Source organism: Anser anser (assembly GCF_964211835.1).
Source record: "Anser anser genome assembly, chromosome: 11".
NCBI classification, from domain to species: Eukaryota; Metazoa; Chordata; class Aves; order Anseriformes; family Anatidae; genus Anser; species Anser anser.
Window position 1 is genome coordinate 14,887,607 of NC_139732.1, and position 20,455 is coordinate 14,908,061.

The following is a 20,455-nucleotide window of genomic DNA, read 5'->3' on the forward strand; positions in this document are numbered from 1 at the left end:
GTAAAATGTGGGTTGGGCACTACTCTGATGGACACCAACTGAGGCACTCCTTGTTCTTGGAGGCAATAACAGTATAGTACAAAAACAAGGCTGGAGATTTCTTCTTGGAAAAAAAACGTATTTTTTCCTCAAGACGCTAACCTTTGACTTTCAAAAATTTTTCTTAAAAAAAAAATTTAATAGAAAACTTTATGCATGCCTTTCATTAATATGCCATCAGTATGATCAACATTAATATGAATACTAGTAAATGATACATGCCTGTACAGGTGCCTTTACTTAGTAAGGACATATTCTACTATGGAGAACTTGAACTAAACCAAGTCTGTTTGTATCGGGCATCTGTATGACCTGTGTTTTTGTCGTGGTTGTAGGTCTAGCAATTTTAGTTTCCTCAACAGGCTTTGCAAGTAAGTGCAGGTCTACAAAACACGTAGAGTCTCAGAAGAGTGCTTACCGTGGCGGTGAGTCGGGATACATGATGTTGACCTGAGAAAGTGTATCCAGATAGGAACCAAAATCAAAAGCTGGGGGGAACTCCTCCATGCAGGTGGATCTTAGCTCCCCAAAAGAGCCACCGTAAGAGAAGCCATCTGGAGCTGGAAAACAAGCAGATAATTCTAGCTGTTTTTTTTTCCTCCATGATGGATTCTTTGAGACAATATCAGTGTTTATAACACGTCCGTATATCAGAAAATAAAACCTATCTAAGGCAGAATTGCTGTTACTCTGAGCAATCAGCTTTCACAGGACATTTCTGTTCCTTTTAGAGCAAGCCTCTGTTACCCGTGGGTGAATGGCAGCGTTTTGGGCTGTGGTACAGGGACTATATATTTAGCACTATCCTAAGAAGCTGGTGTCTAAAGTTCTTGTTGTGCCTCGAAGGAGTGTAAGTCGCATGCAACTTCAAGCATTGGCAAGATTGCTGAAGTTCCCAGGAGCTGTGTACGTTGCAACCTGACCAGTGCCGTGATGCTGTTTAAAAGCAGGCTTAGGTGCTTGATTTGTAAGTATACCTGTCTTAAGGAAGTGCTGTTCTTATTAAAAATGCTCACAGGAAAAGAGGAAAAAATGGCAAATACTACAAAAAACTATCCTGCTATCTGTTGCAGGGATTTCTTAATACTTTCACACGAGAGCGTCATAGCTGTAGAAATACCAAGCAGTTAGTGCTATTGTGTATCTGTGATGATAGTTAATGCGTGACAGTCAACATCAATCTCTGTAAGAATGTCCTGAATTGTGGAAATACGGCAATTCCCAAATCTCCCACTCATTCATATACAGTGAGCCTTCCTTTTCCCTCAGTGCTTTAAAATGGCACCTGGAGACAGGGCCAACTTTTCAAGTGCCATCAGAGCAGTGCTTCTTGAGCAGAGGGCAAAGGGCAGGACTCGCTCCTGCCATCCTTGGACTGGCTCTTCCTCCTCCTGGCAATTTTCACCTCTGCCAATTTATGCTCGAGGAATTCTACCAGGGCTAATCGAGTCTATCACGCACTGTGCATTCCTTTTGCTTGACAAATGAAGGGAGCCAGCTTCACAGCGACTCCCGCTGATCCCATTCTGGCCAGGGGACGCGTGCTGAGACACTAGGATGGTGTGTGCTAATGGAAAATTTTCTTTTAGGCAGACTGGCACAGTTTAGTTTAAGATTATTCTTTTGGATATCTCTGAAAATGTCACCATGCCTTTCTTTTTTTCATTTCTGCAGTATTGTTATTTCTAAGAAGCAGTTTGAAAATGGTCCTTTACATTTTGGCCTGACTTCAGGGACTTTAAAGGTGGTGAAATTAACATAGCGGCAAATTTAAATGTAGTGATTGGATCCCAGTATTCGGTATGTTGTCATGCCAAAATATTGCTGTTCATGAGTAAAATTAACCACAGTTTGTGTTTAACTATTTAATCCCAAGTTTAGCTGCTGAAAAATAGGACAAAAGGATGTTACAAAAATAATAGAGTTGTGGGGATTCTTTTTGTTTGTTTGTTTCCTCCCCCCAGTATGTTACTAGTGGAGTTGGCATAACTTCTTTTGGGGTTTAAACTTTAGTCTCAAAACACAGACATTATTCATGTATCTGGATAAATATTTCTGAAAAAAGTAAAAGAAAAAAAAAAGAAAAAAAAAATCCCGGGTTTGAGTGGACATATTGATCCTAGAAAATGTTTCTTTTAGAAGTGAAAAAGCCTGCTCCAAGTAATTAAACGAAGTCCAATTGACTTCAGTGGATACTTGATTTACCTCACTGAAATCAAGATCTGATCCAATGCATTTTAAAACAGCATGGTATTATTGTCTTCTCTATATAAATAAGAAAATTAAAAGATACGCAAATAAGCGTGCTCATAACAAACTGCAGATAGAAGAGCAAACCCACAGATAACAAAAACTGCTGATGCTCCACTGATGAATCCATTCACCGTTTTTTTACTAGCTGAATGCTTACAAAGTAACTTTTTGTAACTGTTTTTTCTATATTATAGAAAGAATCTGATTCTGTAGTTTTCTTGACTCTGTGGCTTCAACTTCAGTCAGCAAACCCCATATTGGCCCAAAATATAAAATTGCACCTTCATATTCCCAAATCCTTCTGAAGTATGGAGGGTTTTTGTCATGGAGAAAAAAAAAAGGGACTTATTTAATAGTAAACCAGTCTCTTTAATGATGATGGCGATTGTCTGTGTAATGACATTTTGATGCCTTGTTCTCTTTATACCCAGATTTAACTTCTGTGGTAAGAAAGGAGGCAATTGCCAAATCGTTGCTGTAGCTTGGTGCACATTGCACAGGTGGGGGAGTCCTGGCTTTCCAACAAAGCAAAATTACCTTATATGCTGTACCATGGCTGTAAAGGGATGTGAAAATAAGCTATCAGGAGTCCAGTGATGGAGAAAAAATCATGCAGTGTATCAAGGAGAAATATGCTGTTTAAGAAATGCTGTTGGCATTGGCCTCGTTCATGTTAACCAGCAGCTGTGGGGCTTGTGCTGCATCAGTTGAGGGCCAGCACAAAGATGATATTAGACTGCAAAGCTGCCTGGCACCTGCTCCTCACAACTGTTTACTCATTTTTTTATCCCTCCCACAGTGGTTGGGTTTTGTGTTGCCTTTACCACCAGATATTAATAAAGGTAAGCATTATCTTGCTATAACTGTCTTACCATAAACAGTGTCTCTCCTCTGGTGTGGGTGCCTTAACCGTCCATCCTTTCGCAGGCTGCCAACAATGATTGTAACACAGGAGAGAAACAGCACAAGGCCGATCACTACTCCAGCCACCAGAAGGGGTGAAACAAGCAAACTGGTATCATTTCCGTTTTCACCGTAGCTGGGGAATTCACTGGTTGGGCTGCTCTGGTTCAAGTGAACTTCTGCACAGCAGAGAGAGGAAGAATGTGTCAGTTGTGAAAAGAGAAATGCGGGAAGTGTGGTTATACAGACGCCCAAAGTAAAGATTTTTTTTAAAGCACTAGGAGACAGCTTCAGCCAGATCCATTGTACAAATTCTTGCTTTTATGGATAGCCCATTTATTAGACCGATTTGTGGAGCTGTTAATTAACTGACTATGGGGGATTCACTGAGCAGTCATTCCCCTGTTATGGGGAATATCCTGCTGGAGTCAATGATGTACGCTGCATAATAGTCAATTTGCTTATTTCTGGAAAGATTCGTTACATCATGAATTGATTGATGCTGAAAGAACCTTAGTGCACAGGAAAGAATGTTAAAATTCAAAAATTTCAATGCCAAGCAGAACAAAGGAATCAGATGTTGTTACCAGGTACGGAAAGACTGCAGGGTTTTGTAGAGAAAGTTTTGGGCAAGAGTGAAACAGGAGCATGCCTGTGTAGCATGGGGCCTGTTTTAGTTTGAGGGATGGGTCGGCGTTACAGGAAACTGTTTTGGAGCAGACAGGGGAAGAGAGTCGTGGCTTGGAGAACAGCCTTTAAAAAGGGGGTCCTCTCACTTGCCAGATTTGGCCAACTCAAAGTCTTCTCTTCAGCCATTTCTGTGTGGAAAAAGGGTGAAGGTATTGAGGCAGAGAGAGATGTGCATAAGTAGGTTGTTTCTTTAACTTTTCTATATTACATATGTTTTTGCATAATCCTAGTAAAAACTAGCTGTATTTTGCCTACATATCAATAAATTTACACTAGCTTGTGTTCTTCAAGGAGATAAAAATGAGTTTACACAGCTGGAAATCCGCAAAAGAACATTTTTAAGTTACCAGAAAATGCAGGAGTTGCCCATTTGCCTAAGGCAGCAGAGCTTTGAGAAACAAAGTTTGTACTTGGGAAGAGGAGAAGTTGTTCTGGACCTTGCTTATGTAAAGGGTTAATGGAGTCCACTGGAGCTGTCCCACTCGGAGAGTATGAGTGATGACAATATTAATTGTTTCTACTTCTTAATTACAAAAAAAAAAAAAAGACTGCAAGAACACTTCTGGCTTCCAACCAGAACCACAGTTTCTTAGACCACGGCAAAGCTTACTGCGTAAGGATGCAAGTGTTCAGCCCGAGTTTTGGAAACCATCTGTCTCTGTTGATTGTTTCATTATCTTTACAAGACTATATTTACTTTATTTCCATCTAAACTGCTCTTGTATTTACTAAATATAGATTTTAGTGAGTTTCAAAATAAAGATTAAAAAATTTAGTGATCTTTACAATGAATTTGAAGATAATTGTCCACCTGGAACACCTGACTAGGATGTTTTACAGTTCTTTTGGTCATGGACTGTTTCTGATGCTCCTGACATTAGTTAGGTGACTAATATCTAGAAGTGGCTAAGTGGTGGTCATGACACAGTGTTAAATATTCGGGTGATTAGCAGAATCAGTCCGCTAACTGTGACAATTAACAATAGCCTCTAAAAATGTGTAGCCTACCCATTGTGTACTTCTGGTAGACTGCATTGCTAATGGAAAAAAGGAGGTAAATGGTAGAATAAAAGGATAAAGGATTTGGGATTTTAGTGGATAGACGGAATCTCCACTTAAAAAAAAAAAGAGGCTTTTTAGTGTTTATTTGTGCAAAAAGCTTGGGCAGGTAGTAAAGGTAACCAAATTTGGACCTAGGTCTTGGAAACAAGTTGCAATAAGCTCACGTTTTCCCATACTGTAACCCACTACAGCTCTAATTCACAGCATATGCAAAACAACAAAAAACGGAAACAACAAAAAGCTAACCCCTTCACCCCCCCAAAACAAATCAACAAACAAGCAAACAAAAATCCCTCATGTTTGCTGCTCAGGGTGTAAGCAGCATTTGGAGTAAAACAGCATTTTATTGATGGAAGAAATTATTAATTATTAGAGATGCATATATATATCTATCAAGACTAGTTTTCAAGTAGAGCATGGTTATATTTTTATATCTGGCTATATGCCTGTTGAACAGATAAATAATTTGTTTCCTACAGAAACTGAAGCTAACAATTTTTTGCTCTTTTGCATGTTCTGTAAAGTAAATACATGCTTTTGAAAGTGCTTTTTACATGGATAGTTGTTAGCAGATAGTTTGCAGCAGTGTTTTCCCAGCTCTTTCCCTTTGGGACATACAACTTGGTGTCTTGCAGTCACAGTAACTTAAAAAGAAGAGGATGGCTTCAAGCCAATGTGTATCATCATTGGCTAACACTTGACATTGAGAGAACTGACTAGAAATATAAACCAAACTGAGGAATTTGCATGTAGTAGGTTGGTTTTTTAATTTTTTTTAGAAGCACTTGACTGTTGGCTAAGAATCTTTATGAGCAATTAAGATACACAGCCAAGAAATGTGCTGAGCTTCTACAAAGCATTGTATCAAGGAACTGACACCACTGAAGATGAATTGAAAGCACTAGCAGATAACTTACTGGTTATTTTGGCTGACTTGCAATGATAAAAGGGAAGAATCAACTTTGTTCCCATCATGATGAGAACATAAGCCTGAGATATGAGGTTCCACCATACGCTACTGGGATTGTAGTGTTCAGCTGAAGTCAAATAGCACTGAAATGGGCTGGTGACATATTTCCCAGCAAGTTCAATGGGAAAGAACAGAGGCTGCAAGTGAGTGCTAACGGATCTTATGAAACCTAGACAACTTCTCAACAGTCCTGTTAACAGGAGGCTTCCTAAAGAAAATAATTTTATTTTATTCTTTAGTACGTTGTTTAGCTAGAGAAGCCAGCTTGTGTCTGAACACGTTAACTGTTCTGGAGATGCTTATGTTACCACTCAGTGTGAGCACTAACACTGGGTCCTGTTTTGCTTTATAGGAATGTAATGGGTTAGTAGTGACTTCAAATAGAAAGTACTCTCCTTTTGTACTCGAGGAGTAATTTTTTCTTACAAGACAGCCCGTTTGTCTAGCACATTCTCAGGACTTCCTTAGCTGCTCCAAGTCTTGTCTATTTTATCTCCTGTTTCTCACTTTCATGAATCTTTCTCTTTTTATGTTCTTAATCTAATTGAACCAAGTCTCTGGCAGAGACAGGTTATATTGCAATATTGCTCTTATTAGGAGGAATGAATCACTCCCCTAGCCTAGCTCCTAAAACAATATGTGGTTGATAAACTTCTGTTTTGGTATTATTTTCAATTTGACATTGTAAGCCTTCCAGATTTTGCTGTTGTGAGTAGCTGCACTGGCTTACTACAATGGGAATCGATTAAGTGACTAATGACAACAGACCCTGCATTCACATAAAATCTTTCATTTTGAAATTTTTGGGGGTCAAAAGATGTTTATATTACTTAGGCAAAGAATGTCTCATACATTTTTATTCTCTTATCCAAATACCTCTTCTTTTGATAAACTGTGTATTCCTCTCTATAAAAAATGCTATAGGTTTTTATTCAGAATAGAAGTATCTGTAAATTGATGTAGAGTCCATAAATATAATAGCAGTAGCAGATTGCTAACCTTTTCTTTGAGGCCAGCTTTATTTTTTCAACAAAATTTCAAACTGTAAACAATGCATGCATAAATGTAAATACTTTATATCTAGTCCTCTAAATATGAATTATATTGTATGCCCAAACCATTGCTTTTATCCGGTGATAGAAGCTGTGTAACCTGACATGGTGCAAATGGTGTGCATAGTGGCAAGTGCAGCTGTGAATACAATGCTAGGGACGCATATGGCTGAGCAAACACTTAATGTAGTATGAACATACTAGTGGAAAATTGCCCACACTCTCCATTTGCTGTTAGACAGTAAATTATCCATCTGCAAAATCCCTTAAATATGACATTATCATATTTTACCGAGTGATCCTGCCATCTCAGTCAACCAAGTTTTAGAGTAATTCCACGCAGCTGAAGGAGGTGCAGTACGACTGGACTTCTGGGGTACACGTAGTCTTGTTTTTATTCCTCATTAACCTGGCTTTGAAGGGGCACTTTTTACTCCTTTCTAACTCAGTGGTAAGTAATGTAGTTTCAGTTGGGTCAGATCTTGTCAGAGTGAAATGTCTTGGTATGCAGTCATGGGAGCTTGGGTCATTCCAGATAAAGCCCTTTTTTAGTAGTGGTTTTGCTTCCCAGACTGAATTTTGTACGAACAGCTCACAAGGAAGTGCTGATTCATTGTACTGGAAGGATTTTGTGTGCAGAATCATCTACCTCTACATCCCTGGCAGGCTCAATTATGCTTTGTCTGTAGACAGAATAGGTTTGGTAATTACTTGCTGAACTAGAACTGAAACGCTGACAGAACAATGTTGTATTACTTGTACACCACAGGTTAGGATAAGCTGTTTGGGGTTGGTGATCTAGCTCCTATTATCTTCAACAAATCAACAAAAGCATACAGGGCTGGAAATAAGTAGGAGGAAGCTCAGTAGAAGATAGTGCATAGTATGCTTTGATTTTAAGTGATCACAATAAGGTATTTCAAACAGCAAAGCAATTTAAAGCATGTTTCTGATTGCTTCATTTAATTATTTTTTCTCTGGTTGGGACAGTTTTGGAATATGCAGCCTCTTTATCAAGGGGAGGAGATTGACAGATGGCAAGAAGGAGCTGAGAGATCCTGGTGAGGCCCACAGATGAACTAAATTAGTGAAAGTGATGAAGATTTTGTTGATTCTGCATTTTTGAACAGTTCCTGTTCAAAGATGATTTAGTCTGGCCAAGAGTGACCAATTGGATTAGGCGCTCACTGCTGTACTGTGAAATAGGCCTCTGGCTGCAGCTGCTATCGGGCTGCCATCATGCTGCTTATTCCTGTAGCTTCCAGACAGGAGCTCACAAAATGAGTAAGGTAGGCACACTGCAAAAACAAATTGAAAAAGGTTTTGAATCATAGACACTGGTTTTGTACAGAGCATCACTGTAGCAAGGGAGAAAGGAATATTATTGAAGTCACTGAATGCAGATGCCCCACAAGAGCTAAATCCTAAAAATAAAAAAGAATCTCTGGATTCAAAGTTATTCCTTTTGGATTATGAGGAAGGTTGGAAACTCTCACTTAGGCTAGATAAACACCAGGATGCCACCGACTTATGGGATTTACCTTGGTTATCAGTATTACTCAAGAGTAGCTCCATATCTAAATCTGGTCTGCATTTGATTTACATTTATACTTTGTTCCACTCATACTTTTGTACAAACAACCTGCCATTTTTAAATGGAATGGCAATTTAACAAGCTTTTATTTTTTTCTTTTGTTTAACCTTTCCAATCCCTGGCTGTAGTGAAAACATTTCAGTTATTCCGTAAAAGTAAATGCCTGTGAGAACAACTCAGTTCTGTCAGACATGATATTTGGCACATTTTCCATGAATCACTTTTGATGGATCTATGCTTTCTTTTGACTCCCTGGTAAAGAGTTGTGCTTAATGATAAAATTGGAGCCTAATGCCTCTCTTTCCCCTGCCCCCTTGTCCTTTACAGAAGAGGAAAACACCATGCTCCCACTCTTGTCCTGCCTGTCTGATTCTGACCAATTTGGATAGGGAAGAAACAAGTCATGTTCTCAAATAACTTCTTGCAATCTACTTCAGGTCCTACAAAAGCTGTGATGGCAAATGCATTCAGGTAGGAATAACCAGGGGCTCAGAAAGAGTTAAAAACTGAGAAAGTACAGTGAGGTTGGAGCTGTCATTAAGATCTGGAAGATGGAGAGTTGGTGAGTGATTGTAAGGAGAGGTTTTGTAGGTCTGGCTGTGGCAATGGCTTATGCCAACTGTAATGAATTAGGTGGCACTGCCTTCACACCTGGATGCATTTGTTTGGGTTCTTGCCATCTTAAAGCTATCCAGTAGTGCAGACTGTCAGGCTACAGTGTAAATTCACATCTCTGCATTTTTAGCACCAAAAGAATAAAACCTCTCAGCACACTGGTTATGTACTAATTCAACTATGGGAAGACCGCATCACTTTCTTCCCATGTTACAGAGAACGAGCAGATAAGACCTGCTACCTTAGGATTTTCAATAGTGTTAGCAGGAACTGATGATGACATGAAGAATAGGCACGGCTGTTGTTGGTCCTTCTGCATTTATCTTGTTATCTTGCAGTTGAGCAAATGAGTGAAGACTAGAATAATCTGGAAACTGCCCCCACTATAAATCAGTTTTACAAAAGCCATATAAATAGTATGGGAAAAAAGAATTCTTGGTTCAGGAGGCCCAGGAGCATATTAAATTCTCTCTCATGCTGCTTACTGCTGTGTGCAGCTGGGGGCCCAGTCATGTTGCAGTCCTGTTTGTATGTTTCTCTGATTTGAATGCGTAAAACTAATCTGCTTCATAAGCTACAAATGATATTCAGCAATAACTGCATAGGTACTGCTTCAAACTCGTACCTTTCGTGGCTTGTAAAGGGCATCGTATGGTGTATGTATTTGTAGGTTAAAGATAAGTCGATATAATTAGCTCATGTATATTGTAGCTCACACTATTTCATCCACTTAACTGCTTGTGAGAGCCCATTAGCTTGTGCTTGATGGTAGCTTATCTTCTAAAATATAATAGCTATTTGACAAAGTCAAAGAATAAATATATTTTTGCTGTCAGTTGCTGCAACTGTGACATTTAAACAGCTCCCACAACCAGACGATTCTCATTATTATTTTTAAATTTGAGGTAAAGATCTTTGTATACAAATGGTTATGTAGTCTTGCCTGATTATTGCTATTGTGGGAGGTTTTTTAGCATAACCCAAACCCATATTTATGCCATTAAGCAGGCAGAACCTGTAAATTTAGATTAAGTTTCTCTACAGCTAACATTGCCTTTGATCTTTCTCACATATATATGTTCTAATCATAATTAAAGCCTTGTAGTGATTAATAGTTAAAAAACAAATCCTTATTCAGAACATGAGACTGTGTGGTAGGAGCATTTCAGTTTTATCTGATGCTCTCAGCTTCAAGTGAGTTTGGATCATATTTACAGGTACAAAAGCTGCCCGTGACCTTGAGAAGCTCATCCAAGGCAGAAAGGGTGGCCTTTCCTCTGAGATATCTAACTCTGCCTTTTTATCATGTCTGCTGGCTATCAGATAATGGCTTTTCTCTTCTTGCATTGACATCCTTATTATAGAGCCAGAATGAATAAGATTGGATCACCAGCAGCCTGCAAATTGGGAATGTCAGAAGCAAAGAGAATGTGGCTGCATAAGGGCTCAGAAAATAAATCTTTTCAGATGCTGTGGCTTTAGGGTATTATGTTGATGTCACAGCAGCATGTATAGGTGCTGTTTCAAATTAACAGGAAAAATCTTCCAATTTTGAGATCCATGGTCTATTTTATCAACATGATAAATACCGTTGCAGTGAAACAAATCACTTTGGAGGTAAAACAGCCCACTTCGGGATGGACAATATATTTCTTCCCCTATTTTCTCATATACAAACAACTTTGAACTAATACAATTTTATAAGCAGGACCTGAAGCTATTATTTTTTCAGAAACTCCATATTAGTGCTTGGAATTAAGTATGATGAGAATCCTATTTTGCCCATTATGGTAAAGTTACTTCCTGAGCTCAAATCCAACTTTGGCTGGTAGTGACTAAATCTGGGGTAAAAGCAGTAATTTTTATATTATGATAATTTCTGTTATTTTGACATATAAACTTTCTACCTTGATTTTTTTTTGGGGGGGGGGAAGTAGCAAAATAATATTTTTTCTTCTGAGATGGAAAGTTTTGAAGAACTGTAGTTGGAAAAAAAATATATATATGTTTTATATTACCTCAGCAGTGTGTCTCCTTGAACTGTGATCTGGGAATTTCATGTTTTCTCTTGGGGAGGTTGAGCTATGTCTGAACTATGATGTGACCAAAAGAGGACCTTTAAGGAGGAAACCCAATTAATTTGGTGGGGAGGGAGGGGTCCAAAGAGGCAAAACTTTCACAGAGAAAAGTTCAATTCATCATAAACTTTACTTGCCATATTTAAGATTTTTTTTTTTAATTAAACCAGTTAGTAATCTGACCTGCTCATGTGATCTGAAACTCTGGAATACAGCTAATAAAGAGCTGCAATAAAAGAGCTAATAAACAGCTGCAACAGAGCTCTAAGAGTAAACTACTAACTGGGCTTCAGGAGTCCTATCCACATTATACCTTGAGTCTCCTAGAGAGCTTTTGGCTATGTGCTGCTGCTTATTTAGGACTTATCCTATAAAAATGATCATATTTCTTACTCCATCCTCACCTCTAGTCTTCAGTAGTAATAATCAACCAGAAAAAAAAAAAAAAGTAGAGGAATGATTGATGTTAAGTGTGTAGAAAATAATTACAACGAAAATACTGAACTAGCTAGTTATGTAAGGCACTGGGTGCTAAGAGAGAAATCAGCTAACAGACACTGGAATCGAAAGATCTTACTTGAAGATGTATTGCTGTATGTAATATATCTCTCTGTCTTCCTTTTAAGGTGACTCTGAAATAATTAAAACGGCTTTGTAGTGTTGTTATGCAGTTCCATATGAATTATAGTGTTGGTGTCCCAGAGCATACAAAGTCTACAGCAGGACTTAGATTATCGTATGTATCTGTAAAAGCTACAGCAGTGTCTGCCAGCATAAATCAAGGCTTTATCTGGTACCATTAATAAGCTATTTCACTCACTCAGATTTTGTCAAGGACTTCTGCTTAGACAGCTGCAGGAATGTCAATAATAGCAAACCAGATATTGATTCATGGGGTGGCTGCAATCACCTAGCCTCTTTGCTGCTAAAGGAGCCATGAAAATTCAAGGACGCTAAAAGATCTATAGAAATTACATTACTCAGACATTACTATTGTAAAACCTGGGGGCTAAAATCCCTTTCTTTAAAAACACAGTTGTTTACTATAGAAGACTTGTTTAGTTAGAGGATTGGTAAATCAGAGCACAGGACTCGATATAGCCAATCAGTATCTAGGGGCTGCTTAGTACGTGTCCTGCATTCTGCCCTGTCCCGTAGTCATATTTGGCCTGCAGAGCTGAGTCGGGTTCAAGTGGGAGGGAAGACTGGCAGCCCTGAATAGCTGCAAAATGTAACTTCTCCCCAGGTGAAGGGCAGCGGTGTTTCTCTGAAGTAGCACAGCACTCTGCTGCCTTCCATATATAGCTTGTTTAATAGGTTCCACATGGTTCTTTCTCATAAAAAATACAATGCTGGTTCCTCTTTGAGACTTTTCCTCTTAAAAAAAGTAAAAAAAAGTGTGGCATTTAGGAAAGTCTATTTATTTATTCGCCTTCCTATATAACCTGCAGTGTTTAATGTGCATACTTTGAACATAACATGGAGTATCCAAGGCTACTTTCAGCATAGGGTAAATGCTGACAGCACCTAGAGTGGGTACCTACACCGTCCTGTCTGCTGGGAAGACCGAAGTCCTCAGTTTTTCCCCTAATAGAAGGCATATGTTAGGGGCTGATATTTACAAATGCCATCAGAAACATCTGTGTGTGCTGCACCCATTTCTCTCCAGGCAGTTAGAGATGCAGGCTGTGGTTATTTCTCCCTGTTCTTATAACTAAGCTATTTATTATTTTCAAAGAGGCTTTAAAAAAGGTATTTGTAAAGAAAGTAGAAATAGCTGTGAGTATTGTTCTGCATTGCTACCAAACAAGATTGAGTGAGAAAGTAATAGAAAGAGTAAGGCTAGGACATGAACTTGGCCTTTTGCTGTGAGCACACTTTCTTAGGTTAGACTCTATTTAAATAATTGTATGCTATGGGGAAGTTGATTAAATTTCGATGTACAAAAGTCTTATAGATCTTTGCAATGAGCAGTGTTGTAGGTTAGAATCTGTGTGACGCCCACTGAGCACAGTTGACAAAGCTTTAACTGGAATTCAGGATGATTTTAAGCCCAGGCAGTTTTTGTAGCATTTTGAACAAATGGGACCAGAAAATGTCTGAGTCTCAGACAATGTGTGTGTCCTGCAGGGGTGGTTCTAAATAAATTTAGATGGACTACCTAAATAAAAGCTTTTTTAAGGATACTGCTTGGAACAACACAGAGGAATAACAACCAATTTCCACCTTTTTCACGGCTGTGGTGTGCACATCAAAGAGATGTGCGTGGTACATTTAGTTTATCAAATAACTGTGATTTCATCTCTGGATACAATTTGCTATTTCAGATGGGACAAAATGATCTTCCTTTGGCTATTAGTCCATCACTGCAGGAAATCCCTCTGTTCCCATTAGAAAAAAATAAAATAAAAAATAATTGTGAATTTGTGATAAAAAGATACAGGATTCTTGGTGGAAAAGCTAGTATCTAGGCTGATGGGAAGTCCTGTAAGTGTGTGAGTAAATATACAGAGGAAGATATAAACAACTTTGTAATAGAAGATGAAGTTATTTCTGTTCCTGGATATCCCGATTGCATGTGACTGCAAGGGGATTTTCATCTGTGTACTTGCTAACAGCAAGGACTTTCACAATTGCCTAATAATAAATTAAAACAGAATCACATGAAAACAAAACAACAAAAAACAACCCAGCACCACCACCAAAACAAAACAAAACAAAAAAACAGCTGACCCTCTACTTCAATTTCCTCTTATCTGCCTTCATTATTTTTATCTACAGATAAAAGCTACATTGGTAGACTCATAATAAGACCAAGAGGCTTCACGCAGTGAGGCCAGTAAGGTGCTTCTATTCAAATTAACTGAACACACTTTTTTTTTTCCTTAACAAAAAGCTATATATTACATTATAGTCCTGCAGTACAGGAGAATTCAGAATGTTCTTCACTATGAGGGCAATGTGAAAAGCTCACATCAGAATTTATAACCCTTTCAAAGAAGTCACTAAACTTAGATATGTAAATTGTATGCACCTGGTCTGATACGGGTAGGATTTGCATGAGATAGCTGGATATGCTGCTACTTCGCTTCTGGTGTGGAGGTATGAGCAAATTCAGTTTTTTAGGCATGAACAATGGGATGTAAAAGACATTCAAAGATTAAAAGCAAATTGAAATTTTCTATTCTTTGCATTAGTAGGTAATGATTTTTTTTGTGAAGAAGCTGACAGCATGAAAATAACTCCTATTTTATATGACACAGTAGAAATAGGGTTTGAGCTGTAGGAAAGTGAATGCTATTCTGAAAAAGGCTTTTTTTATGAAAGTGATGTAGCACTGAAAGGAATAAAAGGGAGAAAACCTAGTGTGCCAGGCTTATGAGAGAAATAACAACTAGCAAAATACAGTGGGATTTATCTGTGTTGTGCTGGACACTATCTTATATCTTGCAATTAAACACGTGGGGAAAATCCCTTCCAGCAGGAGTAGAACCACAGGCCTTGGATGGCCGGGAGAGGTGTCTGTTTCCATGGGTGGGTGCTGTGGCTCTGAGGGCTGTGACGTACCCTTCTGCTCACTGACCTCTGAGGGCCTCCTGCTCCCAGAGGGGGCACAGCCGGGGGCTCTGGGACAGCACAGAGGCCTCGAACTTGCTTAAAGAAGGAGAAACACAACTAGCCAGGTTGCTCAAATGTAACAGAAATAAAGAAGGGGCTATTTTCTACTGAAAGCTCTTGGGCTTTAATGCATGAACTCATGCATGATGGTTAGCATGGAGGTACAGGGACAGATTGCAATTATTTATCAAGGAAGCTATGAACACTGTACAAAATTAAAGCGTATTTGAACCCCAGCCTTCTTAGATAGCTTCTGCATTGGTATTAATTGGAGAAAAGTGCTAGAAAAGTTAACAAGGAAAACCACCGTTTAATGGAGCTACACCTACAGCTTTATAATGTTCAGCCTGGGCTTACTGTCATACTACAACTTGTTCTAAAGGCTGTGATGAATATCATATAGTGCAGGGACTTTCACTTTAGATCCCATCTCTGATCTCCCTTGTGCTGACAGCATATGATACAAGAAATATCACGCTGTTTGGATTATGAAAATAATTGATGTATTCATATTTACTGTCTCACTTCTGAATACTAGCCTGTTAAGTCCTTCTGGGGATGAGATCACAGATTTTTCTAAACAGCAGCTGCTCCACAGTTTCTTAAAATATCAGATTTAAGAGATGGGCCAAGGAAGACAGGGTTGATGATAAAAACAGATGGCTTCATTGCTAACAATATACCTGAGCTTGCAGGCACTGAACGCTTGTGAAGGTGTGGGCAACTTTGTTGATTCAAGAAATGGTGAGGCTGCTCAGTAGGGTTCTTGGTTCTGGAAGGAAAGTCACTGCTCCGGTTCCTCGCTTGTGTTACTTGGAGATAAACACTGTCTGTGAAGAGGAAAGATTCGAGAAATCCTAATAATTTGAATGTTTATTCCTTCTGTTCCTCTTTATCAGTGTTTGATTAATCTCACCCAGACTGGCCCACAATTTTATCCACCTCCTACAGGTGCCAACCTGGCAGAAAAAAATGCATTCTATATATAGGGCTAAGAAGAGGGAAATCCTTTCTTGCCCAAACAAAAGAGGTTGCCTGGAGCTGCTGTGGAAGTTGGTGAGACCAGCTGCTGTCTTGTCCTCTCTTTTGGGAAGTGTGGCTGGCCACGGGCTGTTGGGAACTCGATGTTACCGTGCCTGTAACACCCTGGCTACAGTGGTGATGAGTACTGTGGTGCTGGATATTGTTAAATACAAGCATTTTGTGTGCACGTGGAACCTGTGCAACAACTGCAGCTCCACTATCTCAGTGTGTGGGTAACGTGGCGGCTCTCCGTAACGAACCACTCATACCACTTGCTCTGTATTAGCTTCTCCTTTGTGTCTACCCACAGTACAAACATCTATGCACGTGCTGCGCCAAGAACAGACATTGTATGTTTGATTACTAGTGGTCAAGCATACCCATAGACACAGAAAACTGCTTAGGAGAAAGTGAATTAAGAAATACCAAATAATAAATGTCTATTCATTGTCATTTCACAAAGGTCTGAAGAGGTCTGTGCATTGAATTCTTTGCAGTTGTGGTGCTAATAAATTGTTCAAGATCTGGTTTGCTTTCTTAGTCCAGGGTTGTCAACATTATTGCCTGAGAAGAATGACCTTCACTTCTTGTTGGAAATCTGGATAAAAGCTAAAACCAATACTGTTCCCTGAATGTAAGGGAACACGGGGGCTGTACAGCACTGGCTTGTCACCAGCAGACCGAGGCTTTTCCTGGGGAAAGAAACATATGGCCGTGTCGCTGGGTGTGCCGCAGGGGTCAGAGACTGGCTTGGAAGCATTAGCTACCTTATCTCAGAAAGCAGTCCCAGAGGCAGTGTGCAGTTTTGGCTAGGAGGCCTGGGGAGAAGGGAGTGGGTTGCAGCCCTGGGCCCATCAGGACGCATGTAACATTTGTACAGAACTTCTTCCAGTGGTAGGGACGTGGCGACGTTTGTGATGGATATCCTTGAATTAATGGAATACTTCACTAGTCTTATGTACTCTGCAAACACTGTCCTTTGGACTCTTACTTAAGGTAATTTAATATGACTACATCAAACCCATGCCTGCCTCCTACAAAAGTGTATATGCATATATTTTCACAAATAGTTGCTGTGTTACGATCCCAAATCAAGATTAATATGAAATCAGTTTGTCTAATGTCAGCCTTAATCTTAACTTTCACTTATCATCCTTTAATAAAGAGCTCTTCTCAGTTTCATTGGCAATATCTGCTGATAAAATTAGGCTTTATTCACTGCAGTTCAGCAGACTGAAACAAGGTTTTCATGTCTCTAACTCAGTAGGAGAGATGCTGACTTTAAGACATATTCTATTTCCGTTTGGTGAATGCTGCTTCATTTATCATTCATAAGTGCAGAGGAGAATTAAGGAGGCTTCCTACCCAACCCCTTCCCTTCCAACTTGGATGAAATAACTGCTCAAGGGAGCAGATTCAGAGCAGAATTATCCCCATATAACTGATGCTGCAGGTGCACCACTTCTGTAAGGACCACGTGGTGGGGCATTTTGCGGTTCCCTCTGTAACAGGGCTCATGGCTTTTGGTGGGTTACAGAAGGAAGTTCTGTGGACCTACTTTGTGTAGTATTAGCTACCTATTAGGACAAAATAGCACCGTACACATTGGGAGGACACCGTACTTGCTGGACTTTGCAGTGCAATGAACAGCTATAGGCCTGGAAATTTACTGCCTGTGTATCCAACATGTTTTTTCTGCCCTGGTAGAAAAGACAATGTATCAGGAACTTGGCGTCCAAACTCTAAATGCTGTTCCCTTTTCAAAGGAAAGTCGTGGTATTAGTGTTAAAAGGTAGCACGTTGCCCAACTCCAAGTCATTACAATGCCAGTATCTCTGGAGGCAGTGAAGTCAATTTCTCAAGCACCAAACAATAAGCTAAATGTGCAGTTTCAGCATATCCAGCCTGTGACCCTTTTTTTGTCTTGTTAAGTCATGAAATCCCATGCTGACCTCTATTAGTACAAGTATGATCCAGTTCTGTCACACGGACGCTTCATTGTGTGCCTCCTGAAAGGACCAGAAACGATCAAATTGCATTGCAGTCTTCTGAGGACAAATGGTTGTACTGAGGCTGGGGATGCACGCACCAATAAATTGGAGTGGCGTGGAGCTTTAGCTGGAGGTTTTGTAAGTCAACAACCACAAGGGCAGCCCCTTAACTCTGCTCTTCCTTGAATTGACTTCTGATTTGAATTAAACCCGATCAACGCTTGCTGTGGTGTACGATCTATGTTCTGTGCTCTATGTTGTCATGTTCTAATCCTGCATTTTTTCCTGCACTTTCTGTGATCTTTGGAAGAAGGATGAGTTACCAGCACAATGTTCAGTTGAGCTAAGGATTTACTTGTGATGAATATTACATGGGTTGTTTTAAGATGGAAAATAGAAGGAAAAAAGAGACTTACAGTGGAAACTTTTTTTTTTTCCTCGATGCTTTCATTTCTTCTGCAGTGGGGATTACTGTGCTATTTATTCTTTATGTTGAAAGTATAGTACTTTATGTTGAAAGTATAGGAAAGTATGTCTGTTAGATTTTTCATATTTAACTTTATATTATTTAAAAACTGGGAAACATAAGTAACATTCCTCTACTGTTTTTCTGTATTTTGTTTTTTACCCTGATGATATTTCCTTCTCCCGGTCAACAAAAGTTTGACATGTGAGACATAGGCCTGTCTCATTCATTCATTGTCATCATCATCAGGTAAACTTTCTGTCCTTGTTAGCTCATGTCCAATGGAATATGTCCAGAACAGGGATTTTATAGCTCTTTGTAAAGCCCGTGCTGAGTACTATCCCCAGTGTAATACTCAGGGCAAGAATATGTTTGGAGCCCAACCAAAGCTTGTAGAGTAACCTCACTGTATCTTAATGAAGTGATGAATGTCTTGTATTTTCATGGACTGACCTCTTGTTTCTGTATCAATTATGGACTTGTACATATCCCTGCTGTGCTCTCTCCTTATGTAGCGTACACACGCTATATTCCTAGTCTTGAGAATCAGGATTCCTGAATCAAGAGTATGTGTGAAAAACAGCTAGCTAACAAGCACAGGGATACAAATTTTATTCTCATGGCATTAAAGTTTCAAGGAAAAGAAATGCATCTCTGCATTGCTGACATTGAGCCAACAGTTTCAGTCTGAGAACAATTTTATTTGTAATCCCCTGCTAAATGCAAATAAGTTCTGTGTCTCTTTCTTGTGGAGATTGCTTCCCTGAGTCAGTGGAGTTCATTTACATTTTGGTGACATCCACAAGAATTTTGCCAACACAGCTTATTACTGCAAACATTGCGTCAGTTCTGACATTTTTCTTTCCCGGGAGAATCCCCAGAGTGGCTGTTACTGTTCTTAGCAGCAGACTTGGGGCTTCATGAGCAGAGGCACACAGAAGCCACGCCGGTCTTAACCATTCTGTCCTCCACCTGGCAGAGCATATCCCCGAGGTCCCCACCACAACATTTTATGGCCACAATGTGAAGCACACTGGAGAAGGGAACTAAGTGGATAAAAACCTTCCCCATGCCAGTTTGCTCCTGGAAGCAGAATCAGCACCCTGACCTTGCTCCTAGAGACCCAGGCTCAGTCCCTGCGCCTGCTGCACAAACACCTGTGTTGGCACACCCAGGATTGCCACGCTGCGCCAGTGGGGCACACTGAACGCCAAGCACCCGGGGTAGGGGTGTCTTCCCTCTGCTCTCACAACCAAAAGTTTTGATCTCAAACTGCAGCCCTGGTCATTCAGGCTTTCAGGATCTTCACAATTTGAACGTAACCTGAATCTTCAGGTTAGATATTTTTTTTTGAATTTAATTATTTTATTTGCATCTTCATAGTACGAATCCTATATATTCAAATTCAAATTAATCCTGCAGTCTTGGGGCCAGACAACTGAATCCATGGAAGACAAAAGTTATCTCTGTAATTGCCCTGAAGTTTTTTATACAAGCATACTCAATTCCCAGCAAAGAATCCTCTTGCACATGTAGCTGTTATAGCAGGTGCAGTGTTACAAAGATGAAGAACTTCCCTTTAGGACGGAAGCATGATCCGAGTCAGACCCTGAACTCTTCAGCCTTCCTTTCACATGAGCAGTACGTGCCTTCCTCTGGCTCTGCCATGCAGCAGGAACTATGGGCAGTGCTTCTCACAGAAAGGATGTCAGCAGTGGTTCATTCGTTTACAAGCAGCATTTACTAGTTCTGTGAATTCCTGTTGTTGATGGGAGTCTAACAGTACTGAGTAAGATAGGTAGGAAAAATAATTTTTTGGTTTACCATTATGTATTTTTTCTGCCCTGCTTATGTATTTGTACATAATATGTATTTATTTGCCACTGTGCTCTCTGAAACGAAGCCTGGCAGCTAAAAGCAACACTGCAGTGTAATGGTTTGAACAGACCTGTTAGGCACTCAGATGGAACCAAGCAAATTATTTCAGTCACGACTTAGGGCATATTTGAATTTAGAATTTTAAGTAGATTTTATTTCCCCTGGCCCTGCTGACTTTTTTTTCCCGATTTGCTCTCTATTCTTCATCATATTCTCAATTCCA

The 20,455-nt window shown here is 39.6% G+C and overlaps 2 protein-coding genes across 18 annotated transcripts in view; one reads left to right on the forward strand and one right to left on the reverse strand.

Annotated features, from left to right (window-relative positions):
* Positions 1-20,455, forward strand: part of LOC310879827 (uncharacterized protein) — a 225,534-nt gene that overhangs the window by 17,248 nt on the left and 187,831 nt on the right. The gene's annotated exons all lie outside the window — the stretch shown is intronic.
* Positions 1-20,455, reverse strand: part of BEAN1 (brain expressed associated with NEDD4 1) — a 53,667-nt gene that overhangs the window by 14,447 nt on the left and 18,765 nt on the right. For 2 of the 3 annotated variants that reach the window (XM_083794736.1, XM_083794735.1), the window contains 3 exons: positions 15,558-15,704; positions 3,165-3,374; positions 458-599 (listed from right to left, as the gene is read on the reverse strand). In XM_083794736.1, coding sequence (XP_083650862.1) covers positions 458-599; positions 3,165-3,374; positions 15,558-15,704 — 499 coding nt within the window. The remainder of the gene's footprint in view (positions 1-457; positions 600-3,164; positions 3,375-15,557; positions 15,705-20,455) is intronic. The other variant, XM_083794737.1, reaches the window with a different exon arrangement.